At 38.8% G+C, this 27,713-nt stretch overlaps 1 protein-coding gene across 1 annotated transcript; it reads right to left on the bottom strand.

Annotated features, from left to right (window-relative positions):
- Window positions 1–12,832: 12,832 nt before the first annotated feature.
- Window positions 12,833–14,233, bottom strand: LOC110892912. Its single transcript, XM_022140047.1, has one exon. The coding sequence runs from the start codon at window positions 14,231–14,233 to the stop codon at window positions 12,833–12,835; it is 1,401 nt and encodes a 466-aa protein (XP_021995739.1).
- Between the last annotated feature and the right edge of the window lie 13,480 nt (window positions 14,234–27,713).

Raw genomic sequence — 27,713 nt, 5'->3', positions numbered from 1 at the left:
CTTAATTAGGGTTTCCTATTGGATAATTAAAATAATAATTAAGACTTTTTTTATAGGAGTTGTTACATTCTCCCCACCTTAATAAAAATCTCGTCCTCGAGATTTACTGGAATAATTGAGGATACTTTCGCTTCTTTTCTGATTCCCGTTCCCAAGTGTATTAGGGTCCTACCTTTGAATCCCACTGTACTTGAACTAACACTAATCGTTTGTGTTTTGAGAAATTTGATCTTTCTATCTTCTTATCTGAAATGGTTTATCTACAAATTTTAATTTTTCTTTTACCTTTATATCTTGGAGAGGTACTACCAAAGATTCGTCTGATAGACATTTCTTGAGTTTGGATACATGAAATACATCATGTACTCCAGCTAACTCTCCTGGTAGTTGTAAACGATAAGCAACTGGTCCTATACGTTGGATCACTGGAAATGGTCCTACGTACCTTGGACTTAGCTTTCCTTTCTTACCGAATCTAACAACTCCTTTCCAAGGAGATACTTTCAATAGCATTTTGTCTCCAACTTGAAACTCCAACGGCTTTCGTCTATTATCTGTATAACTCTTCTGGCGATCTCTAGCCGTCTTCAGCCTTTCCTTCGTGATACTGAATATCACAGTCGTAGTCACTTAGGATTTTCATCCATCTCCTTTGCCTCATGTTTAATTCTTTTTGCTCAAATATATATCTTAAATTCTTATGAACCGTATAGACAGTAAACTTACTTCCATACAGATAATGTCTCCAAATCTTAAGGGCAAAATTATGGCTCCTAATTCTAGGTCATGAGTGGTATAGCTTTCTTCGTGCTTTTTCAATTGCCTTGATGCATACGCAATTACCTTTTTGCGTTGCATTAACACACATCCAAATCCTAGCTTTGAAGCATCACCATATACTTTAAAATCTTCTGTTCCTTCTGGTAAGGCTAGGATTGGGGCATTTGTTAATTTATGATTTAAGATCCTAAAGGCTTCTTCTTATTTAGGTCCTCATTCAAACTTAACTGTTTTACAGGTTAGCTTAGTTAATGATATAGCTATCTTGGAAAAATCCTTAATAAACCGTCTATAGTATCCGGTTAAACCTACAAAACTCCTAATTTCCATTGCGGATTGCGGAACCTTCCATTTGGTAATTGCTGCTATCTTATCAGGATCTACGTGAATACCCTCATGATTCACCATATGACCTAGGAATTGTACTTCTTGTAGCCAAAATTCACACTTTGAGAATTTGGCGAAAAGCTTCTCTTTTCTTAACAAAGTTAAGAGTGCATGCAAGTGCTGATAATGTTTTTCCTGTCTTTTGGCATAAATAAGTATATCGTCGATGAAGATAATTACAAATTTATCCAAATATGGTTTACAGATTTTATTCATTTTGTCCATGAATGTTGCAAGTGCATTCGTTAATCCGAAGGGCATGACTGTTAACTTGTAATGACCATACCTAGTTCTGAAAGCAGTTTTATGTATGTCTTCCTCTTGTACTTTCAATTGATGATATCCGGAACGTAGGTATATCTTAGAAAAATATCTAGCTCCTTGAAGTTGATTGAAAAGATCATCAATCCTAGGTAATGGGTATCGATTCTTAATTGTAACCTTATTCAATTCTCTATAATCAATACACATTCTTATCGGACCATCCTTTTTCTGAATAAACAACACTGGTGCCCCCTCCCACGGGGATAAACTAGGTTGTATGAAACCTTTACTTAATAATTCATCTAATTGATTTTTCAGTTTTAATATTTCTGTGGGTGCTAACCGATAAGGTGCCATGGCTATCGATATAGTTTCTGGAATTAGATGAATCCTAAATTCTACCTCCCTATCTGGTGGTAACCCTGGTAATTCTTCTGGAAATACATCTGGGTATTCTGAAACTACAGAAATTTCCTTAAGTTCTTTATCTTTAGTATTAATGATTACTGAAATCATTTATACTATTCCTTGCTTTTGTTCATAATTAGTAACTTTCATTACTGATATAAAATTTATGGGTTTACATGGCTTATCTCCTGTAATCATTATTACTTCTCCAGTGGGTGCATAAATTTTTATGAAATTCTTATCAAAGATAATTTAAGCATGGTTTTTTACTAACCAATCCATTCCTAACATATTATCAAATTCAACTAATTTCATAGATAATGGGGCTGCAGAAATTTATGACTTAAAAGTTCTATTTCTACGTTTTGCAGAACCTTATTTATTTTAACTGAATTCCCATATGCCGTTTCTACTGTAGAAATTTGCCTAATGCTGGTTGAAGGTAAGTTAAGAGTTTGGCATAATGAAATATTTATAAAACTTTGGTTTGCACCAGAGTCAAATAATACTTTTGTGTAAACGTTGTGAACTAAGAACGTACCAGCTATCACATCTGGAATGAGCTCTGCTTCCTGAGCAGTCAGTTGGAAGGCTCTTACATTCCTTTTTGCTTTTTCTGCTGGTTTGGCTTTATTGTTAGATAGTTTGTTCAGTTTTGGACAATCTGGCCTAAGATGTCCAGCTTCTCCACAGTTGTAGCAGACTGAAAATCTCTTCCTCCTGCAGTCTTTTTCTTGATGCCCCGGAATTTTGCAAAAATTGCAATATCCTTTGCATCTTCCAAAATGCTTTCTTTTGCAAGAATTGCAAAATGGGCTAGTGGAAGATTGCCCATTCCCTCCTTTCTTGAAATTGTTATGGTTACCCGGACGGAATCCTTGGGTAATCTTTTGGGCTACTTCCTTCCTTCTATTTTCTTCTCTTGTCCGTACTAGTTCGTCAGTCAGAGTATTGGCTAAATCCACTGCATCATCAATCTTGCGAGGTTTCGCAGCCTTGACGATATTACGGATTTCAGCCATATTCCCGTTACGCATTGGTGGATTTGGTAAAGGTTCTGGATTGAACTGAGGAAAAAGCTTATAGGGATTGTTTTGGAACTGTATTTCATTAGTTAACCATTCGTCTATTTGCGAGTGGATTGAAGGTTTGGAATAGCTGGTTCTAAGTTCATTGGTAGTTGTGTTTTAAGAAAGTGAATAAAAACATTTTCATTAACAGGCATAATAGTATTATAGCTTGCCAATATAAAATCTAGCTCTTCCTGAGATGGTAACCTTTCAATTTGCCTAGAACTTTCCCCAATTTCCATTTTCTTAGGCTTGGGTTTCTCGAGAGGTAAAGCGTTGAATTCTATAGGTTCTTCTATGTCTGGTATATACCTATTGAAATCTCTGTAAACCTCTATTCTTACTGGATAGAGATTTAAATTCTAAAGGGCGTCAGACAAGCCACTCATGCTGTTTAGCAAAATACACACAATTACTAAGTTAAAATTTATAACAAAATTTTATAGAAAACTTTTAAATATTATTTCATACTGGGTAACTACCAAAACAACTGAAATTTAAAACACACTAGGTTTTATTTGTAATTTTATTTATTTCTTGAATAAGGTTTCTAGATGGTAGATAATAATGGTGCTAAAACTTGGGTCAAATTATTTAAGGATTTGCATTAATCGCTACATTGGCTAGCATATAAAGATCTGCCCATACTGTACACAATTAGTCAGATAATAAAACACAAAATCACAGAATAGCAATTAATAAAAATTAAGTATTTTCTAAATACTTAATTGGCTTAAATTAGTGGCTCGATCAGTGGCTCTGATACCACCTTTTTCTGTCACGGCCCCCGACCCGGTTTGATCCGTTTCAGGAGCCGCAGGACAGAAATCCCGTGGTATTTAATTAATTGAGTTTAACATCGGAAGTTTATTATCAGGATCTTTTTAAAACTAAAATATTTCCCGATTATTTTATTTCACAACTCGGGATAAAACCACGATAATTTACAATCATTTGATTTCACGAAGAAATCTTTTATTTTACAAAACATGTTTCTTTATTTTATCCTGAGCCACTTTCTTAAGCTTGTAGTGCTTCACGGCACTTTTCCTAGATCATAACAGATTACCTGAAACATGTTTGAAAAAGGTTTTGTCAGCGGGAAATACTGAGTGAATCATTCTATTTACATAAAATGATGCATAGTTATTAATTACAGCATAAGAGCGATTACAATGGCTTATATCTTATTTTTTTATCTGGCGCCGTGTCACAATGGTGACATGTCACAATGGTGACGATGGTCATACCACTATTAGGTCAATGAACCCAAATTGTGATGGTTATCCCTAGTAGGTCAATGAACCTAACTGGGAGAAAATTAGTAATGTGCACAATACCCCACTAGCCAGTGATTCAAGATATCCACGACTTAGTCCCTGTAATTATAACTTTTGAAAATAATTTGGAGTATTGTAAAACAGTTGATAAAAAGAGAATGACTCACGTTGCAGATTTAACGAGTAGTGTATAAGCCTACTGATTAGCCTTGATTAACCTAATTTAAATAACAATGCACACAAACGGGGTTAGTAACTAATACAGCAGTTACGTCAATTCACGAGACTAAACCCTCACAACGATTAACAAAGTGCAATACTTAACACTTCAGCGGATTCACAACGAATGACAGAGTATAGCCCGAGTTCGGACAACACTCAAAGATTCAAGTCGAAATCACGACGAATGACAAAGTATAAACTCAATTTGAGCACCACTTAATCATACGTTGGATAGTTTCAATCGATCGGACGTTGAATCGTAATAGCGATCGAGTTATTACCCTGTATTGCGGCGTCGATTAGTGATCCGTGTGTGTTAATTGTGGTAAACAGAACGTAACTCAGTGCCTAAAAAGAATTTCTTCGTCGAACGTACGCAAAATATCAAGTGCCAATGTCTGCTATTTATAGCCAAAATTTGACATTGCTTACGGACCGTAAGACTTTTATCTCTTACGGTCCGTAAGGGACACCTAATGGTCATAGGGTTGCCACGTTTGGGACTAGGCCTGCTGAGTTGATGAAATTGAAAAATTCGAATTTGACAGCACATAATTTAGATAATCGTCACTAGGGTTTACCCCCCCCCCCCCGAGTTTTAGGGGCCCTGATCCTGATTTTGATTGTTCTGAAAATTTTAGGGTTTGTGTAGAATCATTTGGGTGTCTTAATTAGGGTTTCCTATTGGATAATTAAAATAATAATTAAGACTTTTTTTTATAGGAGTTGTTACATTCTCCCCACCTTAATAAAAATCTCATCCTCGAGATTTACTGGAATAATTGAGGATACTTTCGCTTCTTTTCTGATTCCCGTTCCCAAGTGTATTAGGGTCCTATCATTGAATCCCACTTTACTTGAACTAACACTAATCGTTTGTGTTTTGAGAAATTTGATCTTTCTATCTTCTATCTGAAATGGTTTATCTACAAATTTTAATTTTTCGTTTACCTTTATATCTTGGAGAGGTACTACCAAAGATTCGTCTGATAGACATTTCTTGAGATTGGATACATGAAATACATCATGTACTCCAGCTAACTCTCCTGGTAGTTGTAAACGATAAGCAACTGGTCCTATACGTTGGATCACTGGAAATGGTCCTACGTACCTTGGACTTAGCTTTCCTTTCTTACCGAATCTAACAACTCCTTTCCAAGGAGATAATTTCAATAGCATTTTGTCTCCAACTTGAAACTCCAACGACTTTCGTCTATTATCTGTATAACTCTTCTGGCGATCTCTAGCCGTCTTCAGCATTTCCTTCGTGATACTGAATATCACAGTCGTAGTCACTTAGGATTTTCATCCATCTCCTTTGCCTCATGTTTAATTCTTTTTGCTCAAATATATATCTTAAATTCTTATGACCGTATAGACAGTAAACTTACTTCCATACTGATAATGTCTCCAAATCTTAAGGGCAAAATTATGGCTCCTAATTCTAAGTCATGAGTGGTATAGCTTTCTTCGTGCTTTTTCAATTGCCTTGATGCATATGCAATTACCTTTTTGCGTTGCATTAACACACATCCAAATCCTAGCTTTGAAGCATCACCATATACTTTAAAATCTTCTGTTCCTTCTGGTAAGGCTAGGATTGGGGCATTTGTTAATTTATGCTTTAAGATCCTAAAGGCTTCTTCTTATTTAGGTCCTCATTCAAACTTAACTGTTTTACAGGTTAGCTTAGTTAATGATATAGCTATGTTGGAAAAATCCTTAATAAACCGTCTATAGTATCCGGTTAAACCTACAAAACTCCTAATTTCCATTACGGATTGCGGAACCTTCCATTTGGTAATTGCTGCTATCTTATTAGGATCTACGTGAATACCTTCATGATTCACCATATGACCTAGAAATTGTACTTTTGGTAGCCAAAATTCACACTTTGAGAATTTGGCGAAAAGCTTCCCTTTTCTTAACAAAGTTAAGAGTGCATGCAAGTGCTGATAATGTTTTTCCTGTCTTTTGGCATAAATAAGTATATCGTCGATGAAGATAATTACAAATTTATCCAAATATGGTTTACAGATTCTATTCATTTTGTCCATGAATGTTGCAAGTGCATTCGTTAATCCGAAGGGCATGACTGTAAACTTGTAATGACCATACCTAGTTCTGAAAGCAGTTTTAGGTATGTCTTCTTCTTGTACTTTCAATTGATGATATCCGGAACGTAGGTATATCTTAGAAAAATATCTTGCTCCTTGAAGTTGATCGAAAAGATCATCAATCCTAGGTAATGGGTATCGATTCTTAATTGTAACCTTATTCAATTCTCTATAATCAATACACATTCTCATCGGACCATCCTTTTTCTTAATAAACAACACTGGTGCCCCCTCCCACGGGGATAAACTAGGTTGTATGAAACCTTTACTTAATAATTCATCTAATTGATTTTTCAGTTTTAATATTTCTGTGGGTGCTAACCGATAAGGTGCCTTGGCTATCGGTATAGTTTCTGGAATTAGATGAATCCTAAATTCTACCTCCCTATCTGGTGGTAACCTTGGTAATTCTTCTGGAAATACATCTGGGTATTCTGAAACTACAGAAATTTCCTTAAGTTCTTTATCTTTAGTATTAATGATTACTGAAATCATTTATACTATTCCTTGCTTTTGTTCATAATTAGTAACTTTCATTACTGATATAAAATTTATGGGTTTACATGGCTTATCTCCTGTAATCATTATTACTTCTCCAGTGGGTGCATAAATTTTTATGGAATTCTTATCACATATAATTTAAGCATGGTTTTTTACTAACCAATCCATTCCTAACATATTATCAAATTCAACTAATTTCATGGATAATGGGGTTGCAGAAATTTATGACTTAAAAGTTCTATTTCTACGTTTTGCAGAACCTTATTTATTTTAACTGAATTCCCATATGCCGTTTCTACTGTAGAAATTTGCCTAATGCTGGTTGAAGGTAAGTTAAGAGTTTGGCAGAATGAAATATTTATAAAACTTTGGTTTGCACCAGAGTCAAATAATACTTTTGTGTAAACGTTGTGAACTAAGAACGTACCAGCTATCACATCTGGAATGAGCTCTGCTTCCTGAGCAGTCAGTTGGAAGGCTCTTACATTCCTTTTTGCTTTTTCTGCAGGTTTGGCTTTATAGTTAGATAGTTTGTTAAGTTTTGGACAATCTGGCCTAAGATGTCCAGCTTCTCCACAGTTGTAGCAGACTGAAAATCTCTTCCTCCTGCAGTCTTCTTCTTGATGCCACGGAATTTTGCAAAAATTGCAATATCCTTTGCATCTTCCAAAATGCTTTCTTTTGCAAGAATTGCAAAATGGGCTAGTGGAAGATTGCCCATTCCCTCCTTTCTTGAAATTGTTATGGTTACCCGGACGGAATCCTTGGGTAATCTTTTGGGCTACTTCCTTCCTTCTATTTTCATCTCTTGTCCGTACTAGTTCGTCAGTCAGAGTATTGGCTAAATCCACTGCATCGTCAATCGTGCGAGGTTTCACAGCCTTGACGATATTACGGATTTCAGCCATATTCTCGTTACTCATTGGTGGATTTGGTAAAGGTTCTGGATTGAACTGAGGAAAAAGCTTATAGGGATTGTTTTGGAACTGTATTTCATTAGTTAACCATTCGTCTATTAGCGAGTGGATTGAAAGATTTGGAATAGCTGGTTCTAAGTTCATTGGTAGTTGTGTTTTAAGAAAGTGAATAAAAACATTTTCATTAACAGGCTTAATAGTATTATAGCTTGCCAATATAAAATCTAGCTCTTCCTGAGATGGTAACCTTTCAATTTGCCTAGAACTTTCCCCAATTTCCATTTTCTTAGGCTTGGGTTTCTCGAGAGGTAAAGCGTTGAATTCTATAGGTTCTTCTATGTCTGGTATATACCTATTGAAATCTCTGGAAACCTCTATTCTTACTGGATAGAGATTTAAATTCTGAAGGGCGTCAGACAAGCCACTCATGCTGTTTAGCAAAATACACACAATTACTAAGTCAAAATTTATAACAAAATTTTATAGAAAACTTAATTGGCTTAAATTAGTGGCTCGATCAGTGGCTCTGATACACCTTTTTCTGTCACGGCCCCCGACCCGGTTTGATCCGTTTCAGGAGCCGCGGGACAGAAATCCCGTGGTATTTAATTAATTGAGTTTAACAGCGGAAGTTTATTATCAGGATCTTTTTAAAACTGAAATATTTCCCGATTATTTTATTTCACAACTCGGGTTAAAACCCCGATAATTTACAATCATTTGATTTCACGAAGAAATCTTTTATTTTACAAAACATGTTTCTTTATTTTATCCTGAGCCACTTTCTTAAGCTTGTAGTGCTTCACGGCACTTTTCCTAGATCATAACAGATTACCTGAAACATGTTTGAAAAAGGTTTTGTCAGCGGGAAATACTGAGTGAATCATTCTATTTACATAAAATGATGCATAGTTATTAATTACAGCATAAGAGCGATTACAATGGCTTATATCTTATTTTTTTATCTGGCGCCGTGTCACAATGGTGACATGTCACAATGTTGACGATGGTCATACCACTATTAGGTCAATGAACCCAAATTGTGATGATTATCCCTAGTAGGTCAATGAACCTAACTGGGAGAAAATTAGTAATGTGCACAATACCCCACTAGCTAGTGATTCAAGATATCCACGACTTAGTCCCTGTAATTATAACTTTTGAAAATAATTTGGAGTATTGTAAAACAGTTGATAAAAAGAAAATGACTCACGTTGCAGATTTAACGAGTAGTGTATAAGCCTACTGATTAGCCTTGATTAACCTAATTTAAATAACAATGCACACAAACGGGGTTAGTAACTAATACAGCAGTTACGTCAATTCACGAGATTAAACCCTCACAACGATTAACAAAGTGCAATACTTAACAATTCAGCGGATTCACAACGAATGACAGAGTATAGCCCGAGTTCGGATAGCACTCAAACATTCAAGTCGAAATCACGACGAATGACAAAGTATAAACTCAATTTGAGCAGCACTTAATCATACGTTGGATAGTTTCAATCGATCGGACGTTGAATCGTAATAGCGATCGAGTTATTACCCTGTATTGCAGCGTCGATTAGTGATCCGTGTGTGTTAATTGTGGTAAACAGAACGTAACTCAGTGCCTAAAAAGAATTTCTTCGTCGAACGTACGCAGAATATCAAGTGCCAATGTCTGCTATTTATAGCCAAAATTTGACATTGCTTACGGACCGTAAGACTTTTATCCCTTACGGTCCGTAAGGGAGACCTAATGGTCATAGGGTTGCCACGTGTGGGACTAGGCCTGCTGAGTTGATGAAATTGAAAAATTCGAATTTGACAGCACATAATTTAGATAATCGTCACTAGCGTTTACCCCCCCCCCCCTGAGTTATAGGGGCCCTGATCCTGATTTTGATTGTTCTGAAAATTTTAGGGTTTGTGTAGAATCATTTGGCTGTCTTAATTAGGGTTTCCTATTGGATAATTAAAATAATAATTAAGACTTTTTTATAGGAGTTGTTACATTCTCCCCACCTTAATAAAAATCTCGTCCTCGAGATTTACTGGAATAATTGAGGATACTTTCGCTTCTTTTCTGATTCCCGTTCCCAAGTGTATTAGGGTCTTATCTTTGAATCCCACTTTACTTGAACTAACACTAATCGTTTGTGTTTTGAGAAATTTGATCTTTCTATCTTCTATCTGAAATGGTTTATCTACAAATTTTAATTTTTCGTTTACCTTTATATCTTGGGGAGGTACTACCAAAGATTCGTCTGATAGACATTTCTTGAGATTGGATACATGAAATACATCATGTACTCCACCTAACTCTCCTGGTAGTTGTAAATGATAAGCAACTGGTCCTATACGTTGGATCACTGGAAATGGTCTACGTACCTTGGACTTAGCTTTCCTTTCTTACCGAATCTAACAACTCCTTTCCAAGGAGATACTTTCAATAGCATTTTGTCTCCAACTTGAAACTCCAACGGCTTTCGTCTATTATCTGTATAACTCTTCTGGCGATCTCTAGCTGTCTTCAGCCTTTCCTTCATGATACTGGATATCACAGTCGTAGTCACTTAGGATTTTCATCCATCTCCTTTGCCTCATGTTTAATTCTTTTTGCTCAAATATATATCTTAAATTCTTATGACCCGTATAGACAGTAAACTTACTTCCATACAGATAATGTCTCCAAATCTTAAGGGCAAAATTATGGCTCCTAATTCTAAGTCATGAGTGGTATAGCTTTCTTCGTGCTTTTTCAATTGCCTTGATGCATACGCAATTACCTTTTTGCGTTGCATTAACACACATCCAAATCCTAGCTTTGAAGCATCACCACATACTTTAAAATCTTCTGCTCCTTCTGGTAAGGCTAGGATTGGGGCATTTGTTAATTTATGCTTTAAGATCCTAAAGGCTTCTTCTTATTTAGGTCCTCATTCAAACTTAACTATTTTACAGGTTAGCTTAGTTAATGATATAGCTATCTTCGAAAAATCCTTAATAAACCGTCTATAGTATCCGGTTAAACCTACAAAACTCCTAACTTCCATTGTGGATTGCGGAAACTTCCATTTGGTAATTGCTGCTATCTTATCAGGATCTACATGAATACCTTCATGATTCACCATATGACCTAGAAATTGTACTTCTGGTAGCCAAAATTCACACTTCGAGAATTTGGCGAAAAGCTTCTCTTTTCTTAAGAAAGTTAAGAGTGCATGCAAGTGCTGATAATGTTTTTCCTGTCTTTTGGCATAAATAAGTATATCGTCGATGAAGATAATTACAAATTTATCCAAATATGGTTTACAGATCCTATTCATTTTGTCCATGAATGTTGCAAGTGCATTCGTTAATCCGAAGGGCATGACTGTAAACTTGTAATGACCATACCTAGTTCTGAAAGCAGTTTTAGGTACGTCTTCCTCTTGTACTTTCAATTGATGATATCCGGAACGTTGGTATATCTTAGAAAAATATCTAGCTCCTTGAATTTGATCGAAAAGATCATCAATCCTAGGTAATGGGCATCGATTCTTAATTGTAACCTTATTCAATTCTCTATAATCAATACACATTCTCATCGGACCATCCTTTTTCTTAATAAACAACACTGGTGTCCCCTCCCACGGGGATAAACTAGGTTGTATGAAACCTTTACTTAATAATTCATCTAAGGTCTGCTATTTATTGCCAAAAATTTGACATTGCTTACGGACCGTAAGACTTTTATCCCTTACGGTCCGTAAGGGCACCTAATGGTCATAGGTTTGCCACGTGTGGGACTAGGCCTGCTGAGTTGATGAAATTGAAAAATTCGAATTTGACAGCACATAATTTAGATAATCGTCACTAGGGTTTACCCCCCTGAGTTTTAGGGGCCCTGATCCTGATTTTGATTGTTCTGAAAATTTTAGGGTTTGTGCATAATCACTTGGGTGTCTTAATTTGCGTTTCCTATTGGATAATTAAAATAATAATTAAGACTTTTTTTGATAGGAGTTGTTACATGTAAGTAACATAAAGGACGTTTAGCCAACATAGATAATTAAAAAGGCACGTGGCCAGCATGACTGAGTAGAGGCGCAAGGCCGAGAGTAGTTACATATAGCACTTGCGCAGTTGTTGCGCGTTCCACGTGCGCGGGATGATGTATCCATCCAGAGTGCGCAACTTGTATGCCCCTTTCCCTAGCACCTCGTGTATTAAGTATGGGCCTTCCCATTTGGCCGCTAGCTTTCCTAGGCTTTCAGCGTTTGAAGCTTCATTGTCTCTGAAGACATACTCTCCTGGAGTGAAGGTATAAATGCGCACTCTTGCATTGTAATACCTTCCCAGCTGTGTCTTGTACTTGGCTTCTTTAATTCGCGCAATTTCGTGCCTTTCTTCGAGTAAATCCAAGTCAAGACGACGTTTTGCCTCGTTATCAATTGTATTTACTGGTGTCAAGCGCGGTGAGGGCAGGCCAATTTCGGCTGGGATAACCGCCTCTGAGCCATGAACTAGGCTGAAAGGGGTTTCGCAAGTGCTTGTTTTCGGCATGGTTCGAGGAGCCCACAGGATGCTCGGGAGCTCATCTACCCAGCCTCTTCTCTTTGTGCCCAGTCGGGCTTTTATCCCTTCAACGATACTCTTGTTAACACTTTCTACTTGTCTGTTGCCCTGAGGATGCGCAACGGATGAGAAAGTGTGTTCGATGTTCATCTCTTTCATCCACTTTTAAAGGTCTTCAAAAGCAAAGTTGGTGCCATTATCATTTACAATTTTGAGTGGGAGACCAAACCTGCAAATGATGTGTTCCCATATGAACTTGCGCACCATCATTGCAGTTGTTGAAGCGAGTGCTTTGGCCTCCACCCACTTGGTGAAATAATCGACGGCCACAATTATAAACTTCACAGCTCCCGGAGCTTCAGGGAAAGGTCCGACCATATCAATTCCCCACTGCTGGAAAGGCCATGCACAGTGGACATAGGAATGAGATCATTTTTCGGGCGCAGGGTTTTCGGGGCATGCCTTTGACAGGAGTCGCATTTGCCCAATTCCTTTAGAGCGTCCACGTGCATCCCTGGCCAATAGTAACCAGCGTTCATTAATTTCGCGGCAACCATGCGTGGGACTGCATGGATGCCACATATTCCTTCGTGAATCTCCCTGATCAAGTATTTTGCATCTTGGGGGTCTACACAGCGCAGAAGTGGCCCCAAGAAGGATCTTCGGTACAAGATACCACCATTCATCTCATAATGCGGGGCCTTGTTCTGTACCTTCCTTGCCTCTGCTTTGTTATCAGGGAGTATTCCCTCTTGCAAGTACTGAATGATAGGGGTCATCCAAGATGGTTGCCCTATCTTGATCACATTTACTTGACGCAATAGACCTGACGGGTTTTTTAGTACTTCGATTCGTACATCTTTGGCAAGATTTTGGAAAGAAGTTGAGGCGAGCTTGCTCAAGGCGTCCGCTGGTTTGTTCTCTGAGCGATTGATGTGTACTACCTTGTATGACTTGAATTTTTGCAGCAACTCTTTTGTTTGGTCTAAATACAAGGCCATAACATCGCCCTTTGCATTATGCACTCCGTTGATTTGACTGGCGATCAAAAGTGAGTCGACATGCGCTTGTACGTTTTGAGCTCCCATTTTGATGGCGAGGCGCAGGCCTGCCAAAAATGCTTCATATTCCGCCTCATTGTTGGTATTCTTAAAATCCAACTTAATGGCGTATGTAAATTCATGTTTCTCAGGACAAACCAGGCGCAATCCAGCCCCTGCACCATCTTCGTTTGAGGCCCCATCAGTGTATAGCAACCATAACCCATCGGACTTGTCTTCTCTGGGAGTCTCGACAATCTCACAATCTTTGATTTTGTCCTCTGGGACTTCGGTGATGAAGTCCGCTAGGACTTGACCCTTGATTGCTGGGCGCGGCCTGTAGAGAATGTTGTGGCCCCCCAGTTCGATTGCCCACTTCGCTAGGCGACCTGACGTTTCTGGCTTTTGTAATATGGTGCTGATGTTAAAGTTGGTGAGTACCGTGACCACATGCCCTGTAAAATATTTGCGCAGCCTTCTGGAGGCGTGTAGCAGCGCAAGTACCAACTTTTCCATTGTGGAATATCTCGTTTCTGGATCAGTAAGCACCCTACTGACGTAATAAATTGGAGTCTGGACTCCATTTCTCTCCACCAACAATACCGACCCCACTGCCTTGTCTGAAGAGGACAAATACAGGATGAGTGGTTCCTTTTCAAATGGCGCGGTCAGAGTAGGGAACTTTATCAAACCTTCTTTCATCTGCTAGAATGCGCTTTCTGCTTCTGGCGTCCATTTGAATTCTTGCTTCTTAACACAGTTGCGCAGGGTGTTGATAAAATGATATGATTTTGCAGCATGGTTTGATAGAAATCGATTAAGCGCAGCTAGGCGGTCAGCCAATCGTTGCATTTCTTTGATTGTTCGGGGTGACGACATCCACTCTATGGCTTGCACTTTCTCTGGATTAACTTTAAAGCCGCCATTTGTGACCACGAAGCCCAAGAATTTTCCTTCCTCCATACCAAAGGAACATTTGGCTGGATTTAATTTCATATTTATGCTTTGCAAGGAGTGAAACGTCTTCTCTATATCCTTTAACATCTGGTCTTCCTCAAGACTTTTGATTACGAGATCATCAATGTAAACCTCGATGTGCTTCCCGATATCTTCTGCAAAAATTTTGTCCATCAGGCGCTGGTATGTTGCACCAGCGTTTTTGAGACCGAACGGCATCTTTGTGTAACAGAAGATTCCGAGGTCGGTTCGAAAAGCTATCTTGTCTTCATCCTCCAGCTTCATCTGGACTTGATGATAACCTTTGTAGCAGTCCAGAAAACATTTCCATCTGTATGGTGCGAGAGAGTCTATCTTTTTGTCGATCTCAGGCAAAGAGTGGCAGTCTTTAGGGCATGCCTTGTTGAGATCGGTATAATCGACGCACATTCTCCATCCTCCGTTTGACTTCTTCACCATCACGGGGTTTGCAACCCAACTCTGATAGCGCACCTCTCTTAAGATTCCTGCTTTTAACAGCTCACAGACTTGCTTATTCATTGCCTTGGTCTTATCCGCCCCTAAGCTGCGCCTTCTTTGTACTTTTGGTTCAACGGAGGGATATGTGACAACTCGTATTTCGAACCTGTCCTTGTGTAACGTTACGTGATTATGTGAATTTTATTTGAATAACATGTTATCCGAGTTTTGTGTGAAAATGTGCATGAATGTTTATATGTTACATAACCCGAGTACACAACCCACTTGCCTACGCAACCCATTCGGTCCATGTTGTTGGACTCGAGACCCTGGGGCGGCCCAAGCAGGGATTCGGCCCACTCCCTTCTTATACGGTTACAAGCATACACCTTTAGGGTTTGGCTTCTCATTTGTGCAACAAGGAACACACACAATCTCTCTCGATTGAAACTATAGGCAGCCGAACACTCCTCTCTCTCGAAGCTCTTGTTCCTTCGAAACTATTCTATCAACCGGTTAGTGTTTTCATTGTTATCTGGCTTACATGTGGATATGAATGATTATGTGTTGATATGATTATTAATGGGATTGCATGATTAGTGTTAGTGCAGTTGTCTGTCGACTACATCTTTGTTCGAGTCTCTCAAATAGAAAGTCAAGTCGCTACGAGTTTCACTACGGATTGTCTACGGCAATATCCAAGGGGGAGATTGTTGATGCACGTAATGTCTATCGCCTTCGTCAATCCGTGTCGTAGTGAAAAGCCGGAAGTAATCAAGTGCATAATGTCTATTTAGTTAGAAATGGCAAGGTGGCAAACTTGTAATTAATGTGAATGTTCATTAAGTTGCCTTGACCATATAAATAGGGTGTTATGTCATGATTTTAGGAAGAGACTTTGGTAGATCTTGAGTTAGAGTTTGAAGAGATTTGGAGTGGAGACTTTCTAGAGAGAGAAAGTAGAGAGAGAAAGTAGTGTAAACGAGATTCTTGTATCGTACACGTCTATTCTTGTAATGGATTCTCGTTAGTAGTACGTTATCGTGTGTTCGGTCACGTACGTTCACGGATTCCGCACGTGAAACGTTCGTTACGCAATCGAACGGTAACCAAACCGGTCCTACAAGTGGTATCAGAGCTAGGAGCTCGATTGCAAGATCAAACACGTAGTTCTCGTACAGATTTCATCCGATTCAGAGCCGATTCAGATCCGATTTATTCGATTTCATCACTTTCTACTCATTTCTTACATTTTTTTACGGTTTTTCGTCAAATTGAAAGGGTAAACACGGTTCGATTCGTCTGAAATTCAAGTATCTTGTGCAAAATACATTGAATTGAAACCCTACAAAGTTTCAGATCGAAATTCCATGTAGTTTTGGAGATATTGCAGATTTTCGGTCCGAAATCGCGTCAACTTTCAGCTCTGGATCGCTTATACGAACATTATGAACCGCTCATGAGTCTAAAGGTGCTGAATCGCTCGAAATGTATGTCTGGGTCGCTCGAAATTAACATCTGGATCGCTCTTTTGAACACCTGAACCGCTTTTGTGTACAAGTATTTAGGATCGCTCGAAAATACTGTCTGAACCGCGTATTTGTCAGCGTGTGGTCCGCTCATAAGTCATCTTCTCCACATGTTTTCTGAATCAAAGCAGATTGTCGGTTCAACAGTTCTCGTAAATTGATGTGATAAGAATTGCAGGTGATGTCCGTTGTATTTGCATGTGAAGTGTGAGCAGTTATATTTGTCTGTTGACAGCTCCGTTACACCGCCCAACCGTTGGAGACAACCGTCAATCTTAAAAGAAAAATCAGCCCAATGGCCTACTATTAAATCATAGTTTTTTATTCACCGCCCAAAGTAACCAATAAAATGTGTTTTTCGTTGTTGACTGTTAAGTGCCACCGTCAAATTCATTAAACCATCTGCCATTTTGTTAGCCAATTCTAGTCCCACCGCCCACTAAGTCTTGAGACCCAATCATCACACCTGTTCACCGCCCAAACCCAATCAGTCACTTGTTCCGAGTCAACAGTCGTTGTCGCCATTGGTTGGTATTGTTTGTCTTGTTGCCGTCCATATAGTGCATTATTTGGCCCAATGGAAGCTCTTTAATTGCACCACCCAAAACCCACTTACACAGTGAAGGCCCAATCATGGGTAAAGGTTATTGATATTAGGCTGTTGTTGGTATATTAAGCCCAAAACACCGCTCATTGTCTAAAAAACCAGCCACTGGCCCATGTGATAGTTTGTTGTCGTTACACCGTTTTTAAACAGTCACCATCCTATTACATTTTGAAGCCCAATCACAATTCGTTGTGTTTGAGAGTTTTATATTTTCAAACTAATCGTGTGATTGTGTGTTTGCAGGAGATTCGAAGTGTTTTTACAAGGAGCAAATATCAAGACATTGAAATTTTGTGGACTTCGAACTTAAATAAAAATTTTAATCACGTCACTTAACAAAGAAAATGAGATGAAAATGTTTGACGAACAGGAAAACGATAACCTTGAAAGGTTAAATGATTGGTTTGATGGGTTTTGGGGTAGTAGACATCAGAATGAAAATAAAAATATTTGGGTTAAAAGACTTGAATGTTTTTTGTGTAAGAAAGATGAAACAGTTAATGAGTTGGAAAAGCGGTATAACAGCTTACTTGACAATTTAAGAAGGTACGAGATAGGAATGTCAAATGCTGAAAAAATATCAAAATTTGCAGACGCGTTACCTTCAGAGTGGGATGAATTTTTGATTGAATTGAAAAAGGATTCTAGGTTCTCAAATTTTTATCCAAGTGAATTTATCAATAAGCTCAAAACACACAAGTATGAAAATGAAAAGAAAAAGAAAGAGTTGATGAATGGAATCGAAAAAGAATTGGAAAAAATAAGTTTGGATGTGATTATTGAAATGAGAAGAAGAGTCAATATTTGTCGTGTAGCAAAAAATGTTATGAAATATGATATTAAGAGGGGTTGTTATCTAGATGAAAGTATGAATCCTCTTGATTTTGTTAAAATTTTTTGTGCAGGCAAATACAAGACAGAGACAGAGATAGTGTCGAAAAATGAAGAATCCGAGAAAAATGAAGCTTCAAGTCCTGAACCAGTGTGCTCAAAATGTGATAAATCTGAATCAGACAATGCCAAACTCTTGAAGGATATGGAGAGTTTGACATTGGAAAACAAAACTTTGAAGATAGAGAAGAAAGCTGATGATGAACAGATTCTGGAGTTGCGCTTGAACTATGAAAAACTGAAATCTGAAAATGACAAACTTTTGAAGAATATTGAGAGTTTGTTATTAGAAAACAAAGATTTTGAAAAAATTAAAAGTGAAAATAAAGATGTTTCTTGGATAAAGCTGGAAAACAAAGTTTTGAAAGAAAAAGAAACAGAATTTCAAAATCAAATAAAAATTTTAGAAAATGAAAAATCAATTTTTGAGAAAAACAAAATTGTGAATGAAAATACAATTGCTTCTCAGCTCAGTAAAATATCTCAGTTTGAAAATGAAGCTGAGAATTCTAGGAAGAAAATTGATGAGCTCGAGAAGAAATTGAAAGGTTTTGTGACTAAATCTGACAGTTTGAATTTTCCCTGTCCAAAACCAATCAATTCTATTCCAATAAGTGACAAGGTCACAAACTTTGACAATGTCAAAGTTGAAGATTGCGATGAGAAATCTGATGATGAAAATACAAAAATTGAAAAACAAAAATTGTTTTTAGAATTAAAAGAAAAATTCAAAAATACTGTTTTGCAATCTACTGAAATAGGTGAATGTTCAAAGCAGAAACCTGTTAAGAAGATTGTAGAACAAAAACAAAAAGGTAAAAATTTGAAAATTGTTCAAAAAGATAATAAAAGCTCATCAGATCGATCATCCAATCGCAATCAAAAAGTACAAAAATTGAAAAACGAAAATTCAAAAATTGTTGGTAATAAGTGGTGCAGGTTAGACCACAGTGCTCAAAAGCAAAATCCAACAATCAAGAGGAGGAAGGAGTATCACCACGCTAGACAATGCTTTGATCTAAGCGTTTGGTATGAAAATGGTGATTGGTACAATAACAGAATGTGCTACAAATGTGGATATCAAGGACACATTGCTGTTAACTGCCAGAGACAGAGATTTGAGACGAGGAGATGCTATAATTGCCAAATCCAAGGACACATTGCCAGGGATTGCCCAAGGAAATCAAGTGAAAGATTGAGGGTTAATTCTCAGAAGTTGGCAAAGAAACCAGTCCCTGTCAAGCCCAAGGTACTGAAAGTTTCAGAACAGAATGTCAAAGAACAGAAGGTCCAAGAACCTAAAGTTCAAGAAAAGAAAGTGAAGCTTTCTCAAGGGCAAAAAGATAAACTGCGAAAGAAGAGGAAGAAAGCCAGAGAATATCTGGAGAAGATTTTGTCCTCGGGTTCACCCGACAAATCGAATAAGAGTGCTGATGAATCGATTCACTCGACAACAAAGTCAAGTAAACCGAATTCGTCAGATGCAAATCTAAGGACGAAAGAGGAAAAGAAGAAGGAAAAGGTCGGCGATGAATCTGACGTGCCGAAGTCAGACAAGCCACCTTCAGGCGATGATTCTGATTCGTCAAAATCAGAGGAGCTACAAGTTGAGCTCAAAAGTGACAATTCAGTTCCGCCAATGGATGACACAAACTTTCCACCATTGCGAACTAAAAATTTTAAACAAAAAGATGGTAAAGTGAAAATTTCGAATAAATTCTATTCTGAAAAGAAAGAATTTGATGTCGAAAAGGCTTTTAATGGAAAAGTGAAAAATATTTTTGGAAAGATGGTTGAGGGAAAGGTTAAAGGGGTTAAAGAATTTTATGAAACAAAAAGGAATGTTCAAACCCCGAGTGAAAATAACTCAAATACACCCAAGGCTGGTCAGGCTTGGGTGCCTACATTCGTTGTTTAAAAACCTGACTTGCCGGAGTTCCCAGGTTGGTAAGCGTGGAACATGAATCGGCATATTTCTTGAGAAATTTCACTCTGGTGATTTTTCGTCTTTTAAAAGATAAATCAGGGACATTAAGTTGTACTTGATTCATCTTTCCTACAAGTAGTAATTTGACAAACAATGTGATGAAACCCCGAGTTTATGAAATGTCACACAAAACTAATTTTCCGGAAAAACCATTTTGATTAAAACAAATTTAAGTGTTTTGAAATCATAATGGGAAAATAGTTTGTTGTGAGGGGGAGTTCTGATTGTTTACGCCGAATGGATGGAGAATTGAAGTGATTCTCATCAAGTTGTCAACTTTGTACAGTTTGTTTCAAATTTTCTCAGAAAATCAAAATTGAAACATATTTTGATTTTAGGGGGAGAAAAATTTTAAAAAAATTAGAAAATTTGAAAAAGTCAAAAACATTGAAAAATGAAAAAATGAGTTTTGTTGTGAAAAAGAGGAAATGATAGTAAATCAGTGGACTATCACAGCATGCTAAAGATATGTAAAGTCTAAAATGTGATAAACGGTCTCACTAAAGATGTGACGATAGGCTCAGCTAGACTAGTAGATTTGCGATAACGATACAAATATAAGTGAAAAAGCCTAGTTCTAGTGGGAAACATGGTTGAAAGCATAGTACTTAGTTTTGTCCTTCTTGACTGTGTGCCTGCTCAGTAATCGCTGATTGTCAAAAGACATAAAACTGGTTAAGTTTGTGAACTTTCACTACTTTGCTGAAAAATCGCTGTGATTGTGCATTTCATTTTGCAAAGATTTAAACTTGTTTGATTTCTTTATTTTGTTTAAGCATCGGACATCCTCTGCGTATACGGGAGTATCGACCTGGATGTTGTTGCCTAAACGTTCTGCTTTATTTTCTTTGGTGTTTCGTTTAAGCTTTGGACCTCCTCTGCGTATACGGAAGTATCGACCTGGTGGTTAAAGCCTAAACAACTTCAACTTGTTTTATTTTCTTATTTTGTTTAAACATTGGACTTTCTCTGCGTATACGGAAGTATCGACCAGATTGTTAATGTTTAAACATTCTGCTTTGTTTTCGCACAAATCACAGTTGATGAAAGTTTAAAGGCATTACTTGAGTTAGTGTATTGCATGATGAGGGGATATGCTGAGATCGTGGGGTCCATAAGAACTTAGTGCCTAATTAATATACCTTAACGTATCGGTAAGCATTTCGAAAGTTTTTAGATTGAGCTTAAGTGGACAACAATATCGTCAATCAACGTGAATCGTTTAGAACTTAAAATGAAATAAGCTTAACGGTGCGTGTGATGTGTCTCAAATACTGATATGATCCTCTTACACAAACTCACAAAAATATGTTTGTACATATTTCATTTCTGCATTTAAATTTCTGTCTTTGCATTTATGTTTCTTATTTTGAAAAATTCAAAAAGATTTTCGACAACTGATGTTGAAAAGCTGACATTCAAAATCTAAAAGGCTAAACATGATGAACAGACAGGTTGGTTAAATGAATCTCATACGTTTAGTTGATTCATTAAGTTGAATCACAACTTTATTCGATTGTAATAGAGTGGTTGAGAGTTGCAGGTTTTTGAATTTGTTGCTACGAAAAGCCAGACTACGATCCCGATACCTGATTCTAAGGGGGAGTCTGAAGACGAACTCAACGCTAAAGGAGCTTGTATCTGAAAAGCCAGGTGTAGATCCCAAAAGCACGAAAGCTTGACGAAAGGGGGAGCCTGAAGATTCTGAAGTAAATACAGATCCTCTGGGATTCTGTTCGAACAAGAGTATTTGAAGACTCTCACTAAAGATTCCGTCAACATCCAAGGGGGAGTTTGTTAGTGCAGTTGTCTGTCGACTACATCTTTGTTCGAGTCTCTCAAATAGAAAGTCAAGTCGCTACGAGTTTCACTACGGATTGTCTACGGCAATATCCAAGGGGGAGATTGTTGATGCACGTAATGTCTATCGCCTTCGTCAATCCGTGTCGTAGTGAAAAGCCGGAAGTAATCAAGTGCATAATGTCTATTTAGTTAGAAATGGCAAGGTGGCAAACTTGTAATTAATGTGAATGTTCATTAAGTTGCCTTGACCATATAAATAGGGTGTTATGTCATGATTTTAGGAAGAGACTTTGGTAGATCTTGAGTTAGAGTTTGAAGAGATTTGGAGTGGAGACTTTCTAGAGAGAGAAAGTAGAGAGAGAAAGTAGTGTAAACGAGATTCTTGTATCGTACACGTCTATTCTTGTAATGGATTCTCGTTAGTAGTACGTTATCGTGTGTTCGGTCACGTACGTTCACGGATTCCGCACGTGAAACGTTCGTTACGCAATCGAACGGTAACCAAACCGGTCCTACAATTAGTACCGAAGGAATAAATATAACCGACTGTATGTGTATGATATGCACGGATTCGATAGGGTGATTAGTCTGCTGATATTATTAACGATTGCATGATAGATTGATAACCATGAGTTAGATGTTAATGGTCTGATCGAATGTTTGTTTGATTTCGGGATTATTGGTTCTTGATAACGATATGAACATGCATGATTCTGGATAAAAACTGTTGTTTGATTCGTTTGGATTATAGCAAAAACTGTTAATTGATTTGATTTGAAACTGCCAAATCTGTTTACAACTTGTTACGGAAATCATGGACTACAAATCAGGAAGTCAGTTACACACCTTGTCACGACAAGAGATTTCGAATCGAGAACTTCTAGTCTCGACTCGAGACCACATTAGCAACACAAAACAGCATGAACCGAAACCACGGTTGCGGGTAAGATTACGACTCGAGACCGTCTAGTCTCGACTGGAACATGACAACTCGAGAACTCCCTGTTGCGACTCGAGACTTCGAAATCAATATAACCCGAGACCGACTAGTCTCGACTCGAGATTGCTAGTCTCGACTCGAGACCGAGAACATGCACACCCTGTTATTGGACTGGCCCACTGCTACCAGCCCAATTGATTGGGCCGCGTATTTGGACTTTACTTATGTGAAGTTACTGTAGAACTGCCATGCTTATACGTGAACATGATGATCAATGCTTGTACCCAACTTGTTACTATATGTGTGGAACATACGTACAATACTAGCGTACGAATCTGATTGGTATGATAACTGTGATAGGACGTGGTTGATCACTTTGTAGCTTAATTGAACTGTTGTGTATCATACCGAGCAACCCCAGGTGAGTTCATTGCATTTCTCAAGCATGCGTCCCGGTGGTTTGGGACAACTAGTAAACATTTGGAAGGGAATCTTGGGTAAACATTTAAATTGGGTTTTGGTTATTGAACATGGAATTAATCATTATCGGATTTCCTGTAGGGCAATAGGGTAATTAGTTGATAGCGCTATTAGGTTTGACACCTCACACCGGGCCGTAAGGACGGGCGTGAACTAATTATCTGGCATCGTTACCAATGCTTGGTTAGGGGCATTGGGGACTGGACACACTTCCAGATTATTAAGGGGCACATTCCCCGGATACATATGGGCACACTCCCTAGGGTATCTAGCATGTTATAAGCAACATCGTATCACAACGTTGAATCGGCTTAACATACATCTGGTAACAAAACACGATAACAAAACTTGAACTCACCAGCGTCGTCTGACACACTTGTCTGCATGCTTGCAGGTCGTTAGGGTTGGAGACATGGACTTGCTATCTGGGAGAGCTGGAGTGGTCATGGATCGTGGCTTTTGATTAAACAGTTGACTTGGTGGTTTTGAAACTTTAAACAATTGGATATTAGTTTACTTATGCTTCCGCTAAACATATCTTTTGGATTTAACGTTGGAATTGGACTTGCTTGGTTAATTAATGTCATGTTTATTTAAATACTTGTGTGGTTCAATGTGATTGGTGGCTCGTACTCTGATGTGTCGCACCTCCCGCGGTGCTTCCGCTTGTGATATTTTTGGGGGTGTTACAGTTTGGTATCAGAGCCACTGGTTATAGTGAACTAGGTTTTAAAACGTTTTTGTAAAACCAGACTATAACCGAACACCTTCGAAAATCGATCATGACACTCAGCTCCAGATTGCAAGGTTCGTCTCTCTTACTTTGTGCATCACTTGTTTAGCAATCACACACTCACAACTAGCATGGAATGAAACGTTAGATACTATGGTGACTTGATAGTGTGACACTACTCTTTGAATCATATGAATCGTAGCCTTGTAATACCACTTGTGTGTAGATTAAACGGGGGAAACTTCGAGCGCAAGCTAAGAGGCTCTAAGATGAATATGCAAATCGCCTTATTATTATGGGTGCACACTTAATAATAACGTGGGGTGCATGCAAGTCCCATTGAGGCTTAACGAGCGTGAGAAGGGTTCTGCCTTATTATGTGTGAACTTGGTAGTGCATAGATATCGACACGATACTTGATTTCCATCTCGTTTCGATTTCCTGAATCGGTTCATCTCTATATATAGAATCATGAGTGGATGAGGACACGGACGTGGCAACATCAACATGACTCAGGCTGAGTTGACTGACTTAATCAATACCCGTGTGGCTGAGGCCTTAGGAGCCTATCAAGCTGGTACGGAATGTACCAAGTACTTTTTACTCTTATACCGCGTACACGTCCTTTCACCCCTATAATGTGTTTCCTTTCGTCATTTAGGTCAGCACGCGCAACCCTAACCCAACCAACCTGCTTGTACATTCAAAATGTTCATGGACTGTAAGCCACAGACCTTCACCGGAACTGAAGGGGCTGTGGGACTCTTGAGATGGTTCGAGAAAGCAGAGTCCGTGTTTGCTATTTGTAACTGTCCCACTGGGGACAGGGTGAAATATGCTGCGGGTACCTTGGCGGATGGTGCCCTAACGTGGTGGAATGCCCAGGTGCAGTTGTTGGGCATCGAGGCAGCGAATGCCACAACTTGGGATGACTTTAAAGAACTGATCAGGGAGGAGTATTGTCCTCGGGATGAGGTCCAGAAGTTGGAAAACAAGTACTATGACTTGAAGATGGTTGGATCTGAAGTCGAAGCGTATGTGAAGCGATCGTATGAATTGGCCGACATGTGCCCGAACTTGTCCCGGCCTATGACCTGGAGGATTGAGTTATTCATCAAGGGGCTGCCTCCGCGTGTGAAGAGTTTGGTCACTGCAGCCCATCTCAATGATTTGACACAGATTGTTCGTTTGACCCACAAGATTGTGGATTAAGAGGTAGAGAGTAACTCGTTACCACCGCGTGTTTCAACCACTACAGCTGCTGCACCCACTGCCACTGCGTCCGCTAATGATAACAAAAGGAAGTGGAGTGACTATGATAAAGCCTCTAGCGCGAGTCAGACACAGAAAAGACCAGATAATAACAACAATCGCGGCATCAACCAGTCGTCTTCTGTCAATCAAGGCCAAGGGGGTAGCCAAAGTCAGGGTCAGTATGCGGGGAGGAAGCCACGGTGTAACAAGTGTGGCTATCATCATTTCGGGCCGTGTGGTCGGATGTGTAACAGGTGTGGCAAAGCGGGCCATGAGGCCAGGGATTGTAGGGCCCCACAGCCCAAACACCAGCAGCAACAGAACCAGCAGAACCAGAGACAACAGGGACAACCACACCAGCAGAACCAGGGTTTCAGGAAGGGATGCTATCAGTGTGGGGATTGATGCGTGTGTAGTGTAATATAATTTAGATGTATATTTAAGCCCCTTTTTACACTTTTAGCCAAGTTTTAAATTTATAAAACACGATATTCACTAACACTAAACACACATATGGGCAAGTGCACCCATCGTGGACGTAGTATAGCGTTGGTAAGATACCGAGGTCGTCCAAGGACACAAGAGCTTTTAATACCGGTTTATCCTCAACGTCTAATCAAATCAAAAAGTTAGAAAAATGTTTTAAACTAAGAAAAGTAAAAACTAACTAAATGCTGAAAAATAAAAATAAAATAAAAACAGATAGACAAGATGAATCACTTGGATCCGACACGTGTATTAGTATAACCTTTGATTATTTTCGCACTTTTGCACTTGTTTAAGAGATTATCTTAGTTATTGTAGTAGGCCCCTCTTTTGAAGGCGACGTTACCCTCAACCCAGTAGTTTGAGTCAGCAAGGATACAATCCTAAAGGGTCGGATTATTGAAAGATAATGAATTAAGTTATTAGTGCAAATTATGGTAGGCCCCGCTTTTGGCGGTGACGTTACCCTCGGCTAAGTAGTCTGAGTCAGCAGGGATACAGTCCTAAATAGCCGGGTTATAGTATTAATAGTAGTTAACTTATGAGGGGGTCAAAGAGTTTGGATCCCCACCATCCAATACCTATGGGCATTGAAGGAGATCTTACTAAATTCGACCCAGGTCCCAAGCAGGACCTCTAAACGCTGAACAAGGGCAAGACCCTTACCAAACCGTTCCCTTAACCCCCGACCAGGTAGCCAACATATCTCCATATAGACCGTGGAGATATGAATGGTGAAAATCTTTTATTTTATATAGACAGTAAAATAATGCCAAGACACCACAGACAAACGATAAGGAAAGATCACCTTCAACATAAGTAACTAGTTATTAAAGTCATTAATACAAAACCAAATAAAAAGTGCAAAAGATTAAAAATAAAAAGTATTATACTAAACACTTGTCTTCACCAAGTGATGTAAGAGACTTAGGCAAACATGGCCTTGATTGTCAAGAACTCTTACGATCAATCTTGGATCCCGAGACGACTCACACACTCTACGATGGACAATGGATGATGGTGTTATGGTGGTGGTGGGTGGTGGATGAGGTGTGAGAGAGGTGGTGTGCCAAGGGATGAGAGAGAATGAAGCCAAGCTCCTCTATTTATAGGCTGAACAGAAGGCTGGACACGGCCCCGTGTCCGCTGGATACGGCCCCGTGCCCGTCTGACATTCTCTCACTTCATTAATTGTAATTGCGAATTACAATTAATGCGCCTGCTGTACTTTCACCACGCCCCCGTGCTCGCTGGACACGGCCCCGTGGTGGGCAATGGAAGCTTCTACTGGTTTGTCTTTTCTGCTGCTTCCTGGGCACGCCCCCGTGTTCGCTGGACACGGGGCGTGTTCAGACTCTGTTTCTTCTCCTTTGCCTTGGGAGATGCCGTTGAGGGTCCGGGCAGTCCACTTTTGTTGCTTTTCTTGTATTTATGGTAGAATTAGATGTCTTTTTGCTTCTTTTGTGATTTTGAGCTCATTTCATCCTGAAAATACAAAAGGAAGACAAAAACACTCTTTTTCCAACATTAGTACTTAAAAAGGGTTAGTTTTATGCCTTAATTGATGTGATTTATATGTTGCATTTTACACACATCAGGGATGAGGGTCATTTTAAGCGGGATTGCCCTCAGTTGAATCAAAACGCTAACAACAACATCGACCGCCCGAATAACAACAATGCTGGGAACAACAATAACAACAATGGCAACAATGGGGGAAATGGTGCTCGAGGCAGAGTGTTCCAGCTTGGAGCAGGGGATGCCAGGAATGACGGCAACGTTGTAACTGGTACGTTTCCTGTAAACAATCGTATTGCTTCTGTATTATTTGATTCCGGTGCCGATTGGAGTTATGTGTCCCTAGAATTTAGTCAACGATTAGGGATAACCCCAACACCCTTAGAAGTTAAGCAAGTAGTAGAACTAGCAGATGGTAAGACGATAGAAGCTTCGAATGTTCTTTTCGGGTGTAAACTAGATCTCGTGGGTCAGGTATTTGACATCGATCTTCTTCCCATTACGCTCGGTAGTTTTGACATAGTGGTAGGCATGGATT

This window comes from Helianthus annuus, chromosome 12 (genome assembly GCF_002127325.2).
Source record: "Helianthus annuus cultivar XRQ/B chromosome 12, HanXRQr2.0-SUNRISE, whole genome shotgun sequence".
NCBI classification, from domain to species: domain Eukaryota; kingdom Viridiplantae; phylum Streptophyta; class Magnoliopsida; order Asterales; family Asteraceae; genus Helianthus; species Helianthus annuus.
This window is presented reverse-complemented; position numbering and strand designations above follow the sequence as displayed.

What these genes read in the sequence shown, in the direction of transcription:
- LOC110892912 (XM_022140047.1), bottom strand. Translation starts at nt 14,233, where the DNA reads ATGAAAGAAGGTTTGATAAAGTTCCCTACTCTGACCGCGCCATTTGAA.